Genomic DNA, 17125 nt, shown 5'->3' with positions numbered 1-17125 from the left:
CTGGGAATACAGAAGCATTTTTAGTTTACCACTCTTTGGTTCCTCAGCTGACAACACTCACTTCAATATTTCTATAGACTTGTTTTTCCCGTGAGATTACCATTTAATTTACTCAGAAACAAACAAACAAACAAAAAAACCAAAAAACTGATATAGTTTGGCTGTGTTCCCACCCAAATCTCATCTTGAATTTTAACTCACACAATACCCTCGTGTCATGAGAGAGACCCAGTGGGAGGTAATTGAATAATGAAGGTGGGTCTTTCTCATGCTATTCTCCTCATAATGAATAAATCTCGCAAGATCTAATTGTTTTATAAAGAGGAGTTCTCCTGCATAAGTTCTCTCTTTGCCTGCTTCCATCCATGTTAAGACATGACTTGCTCTTCCTTGCCTTCCACCATGATTGTGAGGCCTCCCCAGTCACGTGGAACCATAAGTCCATTAAAACTCTTCTTCTTCCCAGTCTCGAGTATGTCTTTATCAGCAGCATGAAAACGAACTAATATAGTAAATTGACACTAGTAGAGTGAGACACTGCTGAAAAGATACCTGAAAATGTGGAAGTGCTTTGGAACTGAGTAATGGACAGGGGTTGAAACAGTTTGGAGGGCTCAGAAGAAGACGCGAAAATGTGGGAAAGTTTGGAACTTCCTAGAGACTTGTTGAATGACTTTGCCCAAAATGCTGATAGCTATATGGACAATAAAGTCTATGCTGAGGTAGTCTCATATGGAAAGGAGGAATTTTTTTGGGAACTGCAGCAAAGGTGATTCTTATTATGTTTTAGCAAAGAGACTGGTGGCATTTTATCCCTGCCCCAGAGATTTGTGGAACTTTGAACTTGAGGGAGATGATTTAGGCTATCTGGTGGAACAAATGTTGAAGCAGCAAAGCATTCAAGAGGTGACTTGGGTTCTGTTAAAGGCATTTCGTTTTATAAGGGAAGCAGAGCATAAAAGTTTGGAAAACTTGTATCCTGACAATATGATAGAAAAGAAAATATCATTTTCTGAGGAAAAGTTCAAGCCAGCTGCAGAAATTTGCATAAGTAATGAGGGGCCAAATGTTAATTGCCTATGTGTAATGGGGAAAATGTCTCCAGGGCAATTCAGAGGTCTTCATAGCAGCCCCTCCCATCACAGGCCTGGAGCCCTAGGAGGAAGAAATGGTTTTGTGGGCCAGGCCCAGGGTCCCCATGCTGTGACACCAAGTCTGTGGACTTGGTGTCCTGCATCCCAGCTGCTTCAGCTGTGACAAAAAGGAGCCAAGCTACAGCTTGGGCCATTGCTTCAGAGGGTGCAAGCCCAAGCCTTGGCAGCTTCCACATGGTGATGAGCCTGCAGGTGTACAGAAGTCAAGAATTGAGATTTGGGAACCTCTGCTTAGATTTCAGAGGATGTATGGAAATGCCTGGATGTCCAGGTAAAAGTTTGTTGCAGGGGTGGGGCTCTCATGGAGAACCTCTGCTAGGGCAGTGCAGAAGGGAAATGTGGGGTCAGAGCCCAAATACAGAGTCCCTACTGGGGCATTGCCTAGTGGAGCTGTGAGAAGATGGCCACCAACCAGAATGGTAGATCCACCTACAGCTTGCACTGTGCACCTGGAAAACCCAGAGACACTCAATGGCAGCCCATGAAAACAGCCAGAAGGGAGGCTATACCCTGCAAAGCCACAGGGGCAGAGTTGCCCAAGATCATGGGAACCCACCTCTTGCATCAGCATGACCTGGATGTGAGACATGGAGTCAAAGGAGATTATTTTAGAGCTTTAAGATTTGATAGTATCACTGGATTTCAGACTTGCATGAGGCTTTGTTTTGGGCAATTTCTCCCATTTGGAATGGCTGTATTTACCCAATGCCTGCACTCCCATTGTATCTAGGGAGTAACTAACTTACTTTTGATTATATAGTCTCATAGGCAGAAGGGACTTACCTAGTCTCAGATGAGACTTTAGACTTTGGACTCTGGACTTTTGAGTTAATTCTGAGTTAAGACTTTGGAGACTATTGGGAAGGCATGATTGGTTTTGAAATGTGATGACATGAGATTTGGGAGGGGACAGATGGAATGATACGGTTTGGCTGTGTCCCCACCCAAATTTCCTCTTGAATTGTAACTTCCACAATTTCCATGTGCCGTGGGAAGGACCCAGTGGGAGGTAATCAAATAATGTGGGTGGGACTTTCTGATGCTGTTCTCCTCATAGTGAATAAATCTCACGAGATCTGACGGTTTTATAAAGAGGAGTTCCCCTGCAGAATCTCTCTCTCTCTTTGCCTAGCACCATCCATGTAAGATGTGACTTGCTCCTCCTTGCCTTCTGCCATGTGGACTGTAAGTACACTAAATCCCTTTTTCTTCTCAGTCTCGGGTATGTCTTTATCAGCAGCATGAAAATGAACTAATACACCAACCACACTGAAAAAGGCTGAAAGTGAGTAACTTAACATGCTAATAGCTGGGTAATTGCTTCCCATCTTGCCTTCTTCAATCATTCTCCACATTACAGTTGGAAATACTTTTCTCAAGTACAGTCAAACCATTTTCTTTTTAAAGAAAATATGAGACTGGGCAAGATGACGAGACCCATTCCTACAAAAAAAATAAAATTAGCTGGGCATGGTGGTGGGTGCCTATAGTCCCAGCTACTTGGGAAGCTGAGGCAGAAGAATTACTTGAGCCCAAGAGCTTGAGGCAGCAGTGAGCTATGACTGTGCCACTGTGACAAAGTGAGACTCCACAGAGATGGGAAAGAGAGAATTGGTTATTGGTTATTGGTTCCTATTATCAACCAGATAAATCTAAATTTGTTTATATATTAAGTGACATGCCCAGGTCTCAGTTTAAGCCTCAAACCTCATTTCTTACCATATTCCCTTCCAATTTCAGTGCAATTGACCAATATCTCCTCACCCTGATGTCTTCTTATTCCCTCTGCAGGAATTTCACTCCCCTTGAATTTGCTAAATTCCTCTCTCTCTTTGAAGACTTGCTTTGACCACCTGCCCTCCTCTGCACAGCAATTATGTATTCCTATTGCATTTTCTCCTCCATATCAATTGGCATGTTATATTCTAATTGCTATTCATGTGTCTGTATCACCAATGAATTGTAAATTCCTTGAAGTAAGTAACACTCCTTATTTACCTTTGAAGGCTCAATCTATAGCACAGTGCCTGTTACATTGTAGGGCTTAAAAATAATCCATAAATAAATGGTTTAACTACTTATTAGTGGTACAGTCTGTTCAGTAAACTACCAAAATATATACATATCACTATAAAACAAAGCAATGTATTTGTGAAATACAAATCTTTTATCATTCAACACTGAGAGTTCTAAAATAAGAAATGACATGTAAAAACTGTCAGAATATGTACAACCACTGTTTTCTATAGTTTCAAGTTTTGTCCTAAAGCAGCAGCTGAAATACATTCCATTAAAGAAATTGTGCCTACCTTTGCAGATATTCTACATATAAAATTATACTGACAGTTATATAAATAAAAGCATTCAGGATAACACGAATAGCATAAACTTTAAAACAACTCCAGATACCTCGCCTAAGAATTCACTTTCTTCCTCTCGAACTCGAGCTTGATCCCAAAGGGTAATCTCTAGCATTCGTTCCCGAAATTCTCTTCTGTGGACTGGAGAATAAATGAATGTTTGGTTCCATTTGGGTTCCAATGTTTTCTTTACTGTTTTAGTTCTTCTCTTGTTTTTATCACTATGGAAAAAAACCAACAAATTATGAACTTACATAGAACCACAAGTTTTATCCTAAAATTTTTTCATTTAAAATTTCTCGGTAAACAAGTTAGGTGATATTTTACCATCAAATTATCATACATTGCAAGTGTTATAAACTTTAAAATTATTATGAAAAATTTAAGGTGTATACTATATCACACTTTATAGATATGACAATAATGGTGAAGTTACAATAAATGTTAAATTTTTTCCATGACAAATTATTGAAAACTTAATCTTTCTCAAAATCTAAATAAAACCAGACCTGAGAATCTTAACTCAATAATTTTTTAACACATCGCCCTACTGAAAACCTTCTAAATGATAATTAACCAGTAACATTACATATACTATTCATTTAAACTACAGAAGTCTCATTGTACAAAAAGAGGAGTAAATTGTGATATTCACAACTTCTTATCTACAAAGTTCTAGCTAATGACCAATTATAATCTATTTTTTATAAAGATACTTTTTTAAATATAAGAAATTCATATTTATTTGACATATATTTGGTATTTTAAAACACTGTAAATTTATTTCTATGTGAGGTAGTCACCACAATGTGAGTTGAAAATGCAAGATAACCATCCCAATAAATGGGATTGCCAGTTCAAAGGTTTTCATGTTCTTTTTGGTTGTATATCTCTGTACGTGTGTCACCATACTGTTATACTAACATATTGTCCATATTGGAAAATAGATGAAAACAGAAACTAAAAATAATAAAATAAAAATTTTTAAACATTCAAATATTTCTTCCTGATCATGAAAGGATTATCCTGTACATCACCTAGGGTACATCCAACCTATTTGGAGATCATTAATCTTGCTTATTAGACAGGATCACTGGCTGGATAGGAATACAATTTTCTAGGAAATACAATTTAAGCTACCTAAGAGAACTATCTAAAATGACAGACAAGCTCCAGTTAGAACAGTATCAACTGCTACAAATTATCTCAGCACAACACAGTCCCAAGAGTTTTGGGAAATAGGGAGGAGAGAGAACTAAGAAGGGGTAGAATTGTCTCTGAAATTGGGAAGTAATGCAACTTCTTCTCATTGGAATTTTAAGTTTAATATAGATTTTACTTGAATGATGAAGAGGTATTATATGTTTCCAAAGCACACATATATAATGTGGCAGAAAGATGACTTTAAATATACAAATTGATAACGAATTTTGTTAATACACATGGACAAGATAACATGCAAGGTAGCTTTATTAACCATGAAGGCATTGGCAGAAAAATGACATTGCAAACCCATGTAGGAGATTTTATTTCTATACCTGGAAAGAAGTGATAATGTGTATGGGAATAACTTATCTGAAACAAGGACTGTGATGTATGATCTTTCTCTCCCTCCCTTTGCTTACAGCTTTAACAAATATTTATTTAACATCTACTCATATTTCATTGATGAAGAATGAATTTTGAGACCTTCTCAAGAGATAAAGGTCCTTCCAAGAAGGCCAGGATGAAAGTATTTAACAGGAGCCTTGCTATCTAATTCAAGAATGGTTTATATCTGGCCAGGCACAGTAGCTCACGCCTGTAATCCCAGCACTTCGGGAGGCCAAGGCAGGTGGATCACGAGGTCAAGAGATCGAGACCATCCTGGCCAACACGGTGAAACCCCGTCTCTACTAAAAATACAAAAAATTAGCTGGGCATGGTGGCAGGCACCTGTAATCCCAGCTACTAGGGAGGCTGAGTCAGGAGAATTGCTTGAACCCGGGAGGTGGAGGTTGCAGTGAGCCGAGATCGTGTCTTTGCACTCCAGCCTGGGCAAAAAGAGCAAAACTCTGTCTCAAAAACAAACAAACAAACAAAAATGGTTTCTATCAAAATCTGAAAGGAAAAAGAAGAGGAAGTCATGAACTTCCTCTTAAGGACAGAAAAAAGTTCTCAGATAAAGAATGAAAATTTTAGACAGGATTTCTATGTTGAATAGGAAGAAGAATAGACAATCTCTGAAGTTTCTTATAAACCTAACATATATGATTACAATTTAATAAGGCAATTTGGTACGTACCCAAGCACCAATTCACAAAAAGAACCATTAAAAATAACCTTATTTTCAGCAAGTTAAAAAAAAATGAGTTTTACTTTTTCTAGAAGTATAAATAAAGCCTTCAGAATCAAAGCATACTGCATAAGTCAAACACTGAGAAGGTGCTAAAGATATTTAAACACTAAGATCAATAAGCATGCTATAGACATCATTTTAAAATAAAAGCCTAATTATGATAAAATAAATAATTGATCTTTTAATGAATCATCAAATTGCTGAGAAGGTAGTTAATTTTTAAAAACAATAAAATCCAACCTAATCCTTTTTAAAAATTTATTTTCATGTTACTAGAACTTTGGTTTCCATTAAATGTAATTCAGTAACAGCATGCAAACACTTGATGTTTTTACTTAAAATTAGAAGAAGAAATATATTTTAACTGGCGACTAACTTCAAGATATAAAAAGAGTATAAAACTTCAAAATATGTATCAAATAAAATGCAAAGCCTTTGTTCATTGTCTATTCTTTTGTCCTTTTCTTTGCTGAGATTGTTGTTCAGGTGACACTTTGGTACCGAACTCAACCTTGATGACTTTCTACTTGAACCAAATAACTAAATCAATGAGAATCCAAAAGTGTATAAACATGTTTAAGATCACATCTGTGCCTATCCACTTCCAACCTGAGAAAAAATAACGAGATCTTGAGAGCACTCTGCCGTGGGAGGCAGGGATGCAGACAGATAACTGGGGAAAGGTAACTGGTATCATTCCTTCTTTCTTTTTCATGATGCCTATTGAATAGTCTCTTTTATTTTTTACGTGCCTGAAATTCAGAGTGATTAGATTTGTTTTCAGATAAAGTATTTCTCCAATCAAATCAGGGTAGAACAAAAAGAAAAAAAATTAAGGGTAGAACAATACCATTTATATTGATTAGAATAAACACAAAACAAATAATGCTTGAGGAAGGTGATTCTGGGACTTGTGGTAAGTTTTCTTGATGATATAAGGTGATGAATACAAAACAACTTGTTAAATTTATAGAATAGAGAGAAATAATATCTTGGAAAGAGGAGGTAGAAATTGCAGAGAAATGAGCACTTTTTAGCAGTATTTTTAGCTTTTTGACTAAAAGAGCTAGTATTTTTGACTAAAAATTCTAGTATTTTAGCTTTTTGACTCTATAATTTGTGTTAAAAATTTGATTTTAGGAAGCATAACTTTTAATGATTTTGAATAATGAAAATATATACAAGAATACACACATGCCTAAAATTAATATTTAAAATCACATATACAACATTTAAGTTTTTAAAAATCTAACTTACTGTCACTATTTTGATTCCTAAGAACCATCACGTTTATGTTAAACTTCACACATCTCACTAGTATGATACCAATAAATGATACAGAATTGAAATACCCATTGCTATTAACATTTCCTCATTTATTTTCCAGAACATTTATTTTTGTTTTATATCCTTACCTTCTGTCTGGAAGAAAGTAAATTTTAACATAAGGATTCCTTGGCCTCCCATCTTCCCTGGAAGGGAGATCCTTTGCTCCCAAAATTGTAACTATTAATTGGTGACCAACCTTGTCAAACCATAGTTTTATCTGAAAAGCAAAAATATTAATTTATCAATTCAAACATTTACTACACAAACACAATGTTTACCTTTCCAATCTTCACCCCATTCTCTTACAGTATCATTAGCACAGAATATAAATTTTACTTAGTAAATTGTGGCTAGTTAAAAATAAAAGGATATACTATAATAACTTCAATGAATAAAAGAATGATTCAGACATTTCAGTTTGATCAAGCATGTGGGCTTTTTATTATCTTAATGTGATTGCTTATTAACATGTACATAATTACATTATCATAATTAAGGACTTTATATAAAATGACTGATCTGTATCTTTACTTATGCAAGAATCACTAGTTCATTTTGGTTCCCCTACAAAAAAAACTGAGTTCAGAATAAGTGCTCAAAATGAATTGAGTAGATAATATCCTGTTTATATAACATTCATAGGGAATTTTCAAGTAAATGTTTTATGTTGTTTCATAGTTAAAAACATTTAAAATATTATAAGCAAAAGGGATTTACTAGTAGCTTTAGTCAATAGATTCCTTCAGTTTGAACTTAAAATGATAATGAATTCATCTTTAAAATTTTTCCTTATTCAGACATTAAGTCTCATTCTTTTGTGAAACTGATGAATAATATCCTTAGGATAATAAGAGTACATTTTATTATTTGAGATAAGAAAATGAGAACAATTTCCCTGTGCCATAATTAGGGAAGGGAACTTCATATCCAACTGCTGAATTCACTTGATTTAACAGTTATCACCTCCCACACACATACCTCACACTTGCACACCTAGCTGTTTGATTCTACTATGTCAGGATCTATGATAATTATGGCTCTGATCCACATCTTGGCCCAGAACTCAGCACATATCTAACCACTATGTTGAAACTGAAATGGAACCAAAATTTGGAACTTGAGAATAACAGTTACAAATCAGTACTGGTTATACATAAACACTGGCAATTCAATTCCAATTCCAACATAGCTTTGTTGAGTCCCTCACTTCATATTCTAGAGAATGAGACACTGAGCAACTTTTGAGTCAGAAAAGGTAAACTGACAGTCTCAAAAAAGTATATAAAATTATTTCCATCTTTTTTTTTGCCAAATGGAATCAGCCCTTTTATAGGAATAAGAGTAAGAAATATCCAACTTGTTTAAATTATAGTTATCAATTTTTATGTTTTTACATTTAATGCAGGTATTATCTTGCTATTGAATAACAAGAAATTTTTCTAATGGAGCTGCTAAGTACAAAAATAGACCCTAGACAAGTATTTCTTACATTGGGCTAATAAACTTTCCGTGTCAGTATTATCTCACTTATTTATTAAAAAGTTACAAATTCCTGGGCCCACCTCTCGCCTACTGAATCAGAACGAGGCCCTGGAAGTTGGATTTTAACAAGTCCCTAGGTGATCCTCAAGTGCATTAAAATTTGAGAACCACTGCCTTACATTAAGAGATTAACAACTTGAAGAAAAAAGTCTCCAATATATGAAAACAGTTAAAATATTTGCTTTTCTAATAATATTAGAACATAGATACAGATAAGAAAAAGGGGCCAAAAGGAGACTATTCTTCTGACAAAAGATATGAGTGAAAAAGAGAGAAATGCAGGATTGTCTGATTGTATATGAGATCAAAGAGGTGTTATAGATAGTATCATAAATGTGTGACAAAAACCCAACTGATTTCTATGGTAGTCTCTATTTTCATCAGTTTTAAAGAGTTTATGGCTTCATTTTTTCTAAGACATTAAAAAGCTTTCTCTGAGGTTCATGACATGAATATTAAGCACCTCAAAGGAAAAAAAAAAGATTCTGTAGGGTTAAAAAGATTTATTTCCAATAAATGTTACACTGAAGAAACAATAATTATTATGAGACTAAGCTAAAAATTATTAGAGCAAATTATTGATTTCTATGAGAACCTTTTGGGGGGTTAAACTAATTACTTGGGGCCATCTCCACCAGCAATATTTTTTCTCCTTTAAAATCATTAAAACTAGCATTTGAGATATATATTTCAAAAGTCTGATAGAGTATTCTTTTCAGATTTCCTTATGCCATGGAAAACCAAAACATTATCAGTTACTAATATTGTCCATTTCTCATACAGAGTAAACATATGGCTTATTTTTGGTATAATATTTTAGAGTTTACTAAATTATAAATTACAAATGTACAAATATTAAAATAAACAGCAAATAGGCACATTTTAACTTTACTAATTATTTGACCAAAATTATACCTTTTAATAGACTGCTTTAAACTGAGTATTTGAATATAGTCCTAATTTTTATTTGTATTATAGGACTTGCATTGAAGTTTTTAATAGATATCCAGTTCACATAATCGAAACAGATTTTATTAGGTACATCACTTTATAATATTCTTAATTTCTTATCTGTGCTTTTTAAATAAGTGTTTAAAATATAGCTGTTGATTCCCCCAAATATAACAAACATATCTTCACAATTCTGGTCCTGACATAGTTCCTGTTCAGCCCCAATTTCATTAATAAAATATTAGTATAATTTAAATTGTTTTAAAATATTTCTCATTCCAGCTTTAGCATGTAACTATTTTCCTAAGTAGGACCTAAGCAGCATAGGTAAATATTTTATATTGTATAATATTAACAAGAATAATTTAATTTTTAAAATTTAAACAAAATAAGTATTACTCAGAAGCAACAAATTTTTAAAAAAACAACATGCAGCAAAGCAAGGAAAGCATAATACTACTTAAAAAAAACTATATTGCCATTACTTTACCATATAAGGGGTTCCTAATGAAAAGAGGCAAACAACTTGTACCCAAGTATTACATAAAATTAAATAAAACTACAATGGCAAAATATTAACAAAATAAATCCAACTTATTTTATTTGGATTATAATTTTGTTCTTTCAAAGTAAAATACTTTCCAAAAAATGAACATTATATATAATATGCATAAAATTCATATTTTAAATAAGGTACAAATTTATTTGCCAGTCTCCTCAAGGAGTTATTACTTGGAAAATGCAAGAGAATATAGATGTTAAGTGACATAATGAGTGATTTAAAGAGACAGTAACCTTAGTGTAACAAAGGAAAATATCAACAGTATAAAATTAGCTATTTCTGTAAATGTCATATATATAAGTAGAATCTACATTAAATACCACTTTGAAATCTATAAGGTTTAGTATTTAGTTTATCATATAAAATCACTAACAAAGATTGTCTCTTTAAATTTTTATTCAATATTCTAATCCCCATGCAAATTTTTACAAGCTGGCTAATAAAATGATTTGAAAGTCAATAATATGGTTTGGAGCAACATACCAAAAAAAGTTTTCCTACTAACGCATTTTCCAAAAACATACAAATAAGGGTTAAACACAACTTTAGTTTCTATCAGGCAGACAAGGCCTTTACCTGAACCCTAGGAACAAAAGGCGTTGTTCTTCTACTAAGGCTTTGGCTCTGGTAAGCAAAATTAAAGAAAAAAGCAATAAAACAAAACCAAAAAGGACAACACACTGGAACTAAAAGACCAAAAGTAAAAACAAACACATACAACTATCCCTTAAATACAATTTTTCCATGACAATATTTATCGAAATTAAGTACTTCAGTGTAATGAATAAATTAATTTTGTCCAATGCCAAAAAACATTAAAAACTATACAAAATACTAGAATTTGTATAATCAAATTTTTCAAATGTAGTTCACAAAACAAGAATTAAGACTGGATATAAAATAATATATTTGGGCTCATGTATTTTGAAAGAATGATTAAAAGCATAACCCAAGAATCAATAAATTTCATATTTTATCCTTAAACATACTACACAGAAAATAGGACAGTGTAAAAAGAAGTTAGTTGAAAATGTATTACAGAGTTATTAGTGAAAACCCATCTGTGGAAGTAATTGTGTGACTTCTCCAAAGTATGTCTACCCAAAGTCCAAAAACTATTAGCCAAGTTGGCTTTAGAATTTCTTAAAAGAATAAACACATTAAAATAAAAGTGTGCAGAAATGCATTGGATTAATTACTTGATTCATACTTGATGGATCCCTATCAGGTTCTAGTATTGAAACACCATCATCAGACATTTATTATGTACCACTTAAGGTAACATTGTTTATTGCTAATCACACCTATTAATGACAGTATCTTATCTCTTTTTGCTTATACAGTTTGTTGGACTTTTTCAAGGCTTTATTGACAGTTTATTGTAAGTTTATTGCCTCATGGTATTTCCAACAACCTTATGAGGTAGTTGCTTCTACTCACAATTTGTAAGTGAGGAAACACAGAAAAGGGCTAGACACACTTGCCCATACTCAAACAAAAAGCAAGGTAGTGTAAAGACAGAAAACAGAACCCAGTTCTAATTAAATCACTAAATCAAATTCTCAGAATCAAATCAAATTTCCTTTCTCTTACTGACTTTTGTTTTCATTTTGAAAGTTTCCAACAGACACCACAATAATCAGAATGTTGTGCCTTTATTAGGCATTCCAACAGCTAAATCAGAACATGATCAGGTTTGGGAATGGATTTCAAGGCATTTAATTCTGCTTCTATCACCAAGATTCCATCCCATTCCTCACATTTCTTATGGATGTCTCTCTTGTCTACTTCAAAGTCATAAATAGTTAAAGGCTTCTCTCTTTCCACTGCTAACTGGAAACAGATAATGAGTACTAAGAGTACTTTTTCTCAGTCCAGTTGGCATTGATCAGACACGTTTATTTAAGACATAAATCTAAAACCCAAAGGAAAGCAGACTTAAAAGCAGACTGTCATTCAATCATGAGTCATCTTTCTCTCTCTCTCAATCTCTCTCTCTCTCTCTCTCTCTGTCTGTCTCTTTCAAAACCAAGGCAGTTTCAAATCTAAGCTGTCTTATTTTTTATGTGGAAATATTCCCAAAGGAAGAAAGAAATATTCAGATGTGGAGTGTGTTACTGATGTCTGTCGGCATAACCACAGGCTATTATAATGCTTTAGCAAATGACAGAGGGCATATATGAAATTCATAGAGAAATTTGGCATGCTGAAGAAAGGGACTAAACAAGGTACTTTAGAAATGCATTTTATTTCCCCTGTCCTCCTACCTGTTTTGTTTTAGACCAAAAATATTAAGGTTACAGAATATTTTTACAAGTAAATATTATGTCATAAAATAAAAGATTCCCTTTAAAAGAAATAATACTTTCAAATAAATGAATCCTTTAAAGCAAACATTTTTCCATGTTCTAAAATGAACTCATACATGCATCTCACAGACTTCTGAAATCAACCTTTTGAAACCTATGGCAATTTACACCTAATCTTTACCCATGAGTTTATATTTTAAATATGGCTATAAAAATATATTTTTGTGTTGACAATATTTTTTAAATTAACATAAAATTCACCAGACATACAACTGACTATTTTAAAGTATACAATTCAGTGGCAAATACTGTGTCCAGAATTCTGTGGAATTACCACCTCCTTCCAGTTTCAAAATATTTTCATCATCCCAGAACACTCTGTACTTTACATAATCACTCCCTACTTTTCCATCTCGCTGTCCATTAGTAACCACTGCTTTCTGTCTCTATGGATATTTCAGATAGGGATGGCAAACACTATGTGTCTCACTGTAATTTGTAATTACTATTAATTCATTTATTGTAAGCATGAGAGACCTGATGATATCTATAACAATTCAGGCTTCATACAAATGAGGAATTTGAATTTGTACACCACAATCCATTTTGCATTTTTAATATCACTTTCCACTATTAATTGCACTAGTATCTTTGGAACATTCTTTTCATACAATACTTTCAGAATAATAAAGTCATAACAATGAAGTGTAACAGATAAAAGCTCAAAAAAAACCTTTCATTTATAGAAAGTTTTAAAAAGGCTATGGAGTTTCCAGGCAGATAGAAAGGACATATACCGCTCCTTAAATTATGTATTCCTTTCAAATGGGCATATAAAATGGATATTTGTAATATTTACTTAAAATGGAGTCAAAAGATATTTTTTAAAGTAACTTGGAAAAACACTGCAACCATAAATCAACCACAGATCATGAAGTGAATGAAATAAAATATGATTATCAGTAGTATCAATTGTGTAATACGTTCCCACAGAAAGAGAATTCTGAGCCTTTCCTCACTTTGAAAAAAATTGAAAGCTATATTTTCTTTTAATGCCCTATTATCAAAATAGTCAAAGACTATAAACTAATTGAAACTATTAAGAACTACAAAAGTAATCAACTGAAGGAGAAAAACTGCTAAATTCTGGAAGAACACATATTAAAAATAGGGTCCTAGTAAGGGAGTGCTGTCAGTGAAAATGCTAACATACAGCCTACATGGCATAAACCTGAATTCATGCTGATTTTCTTCACCAAATACATTAATGGCATTTTCACTGCTATGCCCTAGAATAATAAACAGCAGGACAATTCAAAAATGGAGAGAAAATAAATTGCATACATTTAAAAAAATCAACAGCCTTGAGCATGAAAATGTAAACAACAAATTTACATTTTTTTTTAATAGTCATCTCCTTTGAGAATGATATTATATGTATATATTTTCTATTTGAGACATGAACAGACAGAATATTAGGAAGGCCAACTCACATACTATAAAAATTATCATTGTTCTCAGGCATTAGCAATATCATAATTTTGTAAGTGAAGTACGGGCCCAAGTAAAAACTAACCAACAGCAAAAATGTCCAAAGGTAGAAAAGAAGGAAAAAGGAATTGTAATGTTGGTTTATGACTTCCTAGTTTTCCTTAGGGTTGATATATGTAGATATATTTTTCCAACCTCTACATCATTAGAGCAAACCGAAATTATCTCCAGGCTGATAGAGACAGGATTAAATATAAAGGGAATTATTATATATCAGATAGCATCTTAGTTATATTTTCCTGGATGCAAAAATATAAGAAAAAAATTCATAAGTTACATGAAGGTAAAAACTTGTATTTGCAGTGACTAGTACTATACCTGATGTGGGGGTCAGAACTTAACACAGATTTCTTAAGTAGATGATTGGAATTTAATTAGGTAAAATCATTTCTGAAGGAAAAATTTGAAAATAGATTTCAAGAATCCTAAAATTTTCCTTTGCTTTTTATATTGTAATTTTATTTCTGGAAAGTTATTCTGACAATAGAATTTTGTCCTAACAAAAATATTCAAGATTTATATTCAAGGATTTCCACAGTATCATTATTCATAAAAATTAGTTAGAAACAAGCAAGGTACCCTAAAATAGTGATTTAGGTTACAATGAAGTATTAAAATGGACATTAAAACAATTTTAAGAGGAATTTTTAAAGACAGGAAAAAGTCCACAATATTACTAAGAGAAAAATCAGGATTCAAAATAGTATTTTTTTTTCAGTTTTGTTTAAAAATTTATACGTAGTGAATGGTTATATTTCAGTGTCAGGATTATAGGTGATTTTTACGTCTTATTAATTTTCTGTGCTTTCCAGATTTCCCACAATAAATGTGTAGTATATTTATAACCAACATTTTTTATATATAGGGTAGGGTATGGGTATATGTGTGAACAATTTCAAAACATATACAGCTAAAAGTTTTACTAATAATATCATACTGGAACATATTCCTTCGAAGTCATAAGAAAAGGAGAAAATAGTACACATTTTTAATTACAAAATCACTTATAAATCTAAATACTATAACTTTACATTGTTACACATAAATTTAGAAGTGAAACTTTTAAGTTTATATTTCCCCCAAATATTTAACAGTTGTACCTTTTACTATATTAATTTTGAACCATGAAGAAAAATAGTTGAATTTGAAATTTGTCTAAATCCCTGAACTATGCTTCTCGTCCTCCCTTCCTAGTCCAATCTGTAGTAAGACCTTGGGATTCAAATGAGAAAACAAAGTGATGCTTACTTATTATAGAAAATCTAACTTCCACTCCTTCTTTACGAACTCAAGCAAACTATACATACACACAGACACAGACAGACACATACACACACACACACACACCCCCCACAAACACGGTTTTATTTATGGACTGGAATCATCCAGCCCCAAAAACATTATTTAAGGATGAACTACTGAAATGGATCCATAATAAGAAACAACATTTATTAGCATTTTATAGCATAGTAGAAGAAAACATACATTTGTAACTATAAATGACAACATGTGCTGTCGATATATGTAAGAATAAGTAGAAAGATGCTACTTATTTTGCAGACTTGAAAAAAGACCACTAGCCTCAAATGAAAAAGTTCACTCTGTTTATGAAATAGAAAGGAAAAAAAATAATAAGGGAAGAAATTTATTTTAGTGGAACATTTACAATCTCCTAATAGCATCACATATTCTTTCTTACATAACTTTTCTGTTATTGTCACCTTTATGGTCAAAATCATTCTAAAAAAGACATGTCTAATGACTTTTTTAATGACTGCAAATGAACTTTTTTCCTTTTTGCATATACTTCCTATAACTCCTTTTAATTAATGAAAATACTTCAGAAAAAACAAATACTACCCTTTCCCACTCTCCCCCCAAAAAAAATCAAAGGAAAAATTTCATAGCTAATTTAACAAAAAGCTATCTTTTTTGGGCTTAAAATATCAGCCTCAAATAATTTAGTTTTTAACTGTAACTTTTTGTTAATCCAAAATTCAATGTCTGAATCTTGACAACCTAAATATCTTTTTAATACTCGTGAAATTTCAAGTTTTGTAATCCCCAACAATACTGGTAATATTAACCGGTATTTTTCTAATGTATAAGAATAAATTTATTTTGTTACTACTTTTAAATGGTTTAATAAGGGAATGACAACAGAACAAATGAATAAAAAGTAAAGACTTACATTTGTAAAGCTCCTCTGATATCAACACAATATAAAATGCATAAATGAATATTTAAGTTTTATTTTAAAATGTTCAAATCAGGGATCACTTAATGTGCAAAGTTATCTGAAGTATTCAGCAATCCATTACATATTTCTCTGTTTATTTCATTTTGTCTATTGACAAAAAATCTCAAGTATCATTATATTTCATAGCAATATTGAACTCCAATGATTACTATAAACTGACACCAAAATCCTTAAAGTTGAAAAGCAGTGAAGAATTCATATTTACTTTTATCTGAAATATCATCTTTACATAGTGCAACATTTTTATTTCTCTTAAAAATCTATGACAAATTATAGTCATCTTAAGGTAAAGGGCAAAAATTATGAACTTGAATTTTCTTATAATTACTAACATAAAAAAGAGTTTAGGTACCTTCACAAAATATAACTGTTATTAAATTCCAGAAAATCTAACTCTAATAAATGAAGCAGTATGATAAAGAGTCAAAATTGGATTTCAAAACTAAAAGAATGATAAAGTGGAAGGTTAAAAGCACAATTATGTTCTAGTAATAACTTGGTTTGTAGAAAACTAGCATCGTATTTTAAAAGTACTATTTGATATTCTGAAAAGGAGAGTAAATGTAATGACTACATACTGAAAGTTGTCCTGATAAGAACTGTGGAACATCCCTCAACATTCCAGGACTCATAGGAGAGGTAACAGAAATAGAAGGACGATCCATTTTTTGAGATTCAAATGAGCTAGAACCTGCAACGATAATTACACATAACAAATAACAATGGCTCTTCACAAGTATTTAGTAAGTTTTGCCATATAACTTTTAAA

At 32.4% G+C, this 17125-nt stretch overlaps 1 protein-coding gene across 44 annotated transcripts in view; it reads right to left on the bottom strand.

Annotated features, from left to right (window-relative positions):
• The window catches only part of RIMS2 (regulating synaptic membrane exocytosis 2), a 507129-nt gene that overhangs the window by 325556 nt on the left and 164448 nt on the right, over positions 1-17125 (bottom strand). For 21 of the 44 annotated variants that reach the window (XM_031650105.1, XM_031650110.1, XM_031650083.1 and 18 more), the window contains exons 8-11: positions 16935-17047; positions 10813-10860; positions 7268-7398; positions 3564-3735 (exon numbers count right to left, since the gene is read on the bottom strand). In XM_031650105.1, the coding sequence (XP_031505965.1) occupies positions 3564-3735; positions 7268-7398; positions 10813-10860; positions 16935-17047 (464 nt within the window). Of the gene's footprint in view, positions 1-3563; positions 3736-7267; positions 7399-10812; positions 10861-16934; positions 17048-17125 lie in introns of those variants that run through there. The other 23 variants (XM_031650086.1, XM_031650093.1, XM_031650098.1 and 20 more) reach the window with 3 other exon arrangements.

The sequence above is a fragment of the Papio anubis genome, chromosome 8 (genome assembly GCF_008728515.1).
Source record: "Papio anubis isolate 15944 chromosome 8, Panubis1.0, whole genome shotgun sequence".
NCBI lineage: Eukaryota > Metazoa > Chordata > Mammalia > Primates > Cercopithecidae > Papio > Papio anubis.
This window is presented reverse-complemented; position numbering and strand designations above follow the sequence as displayed.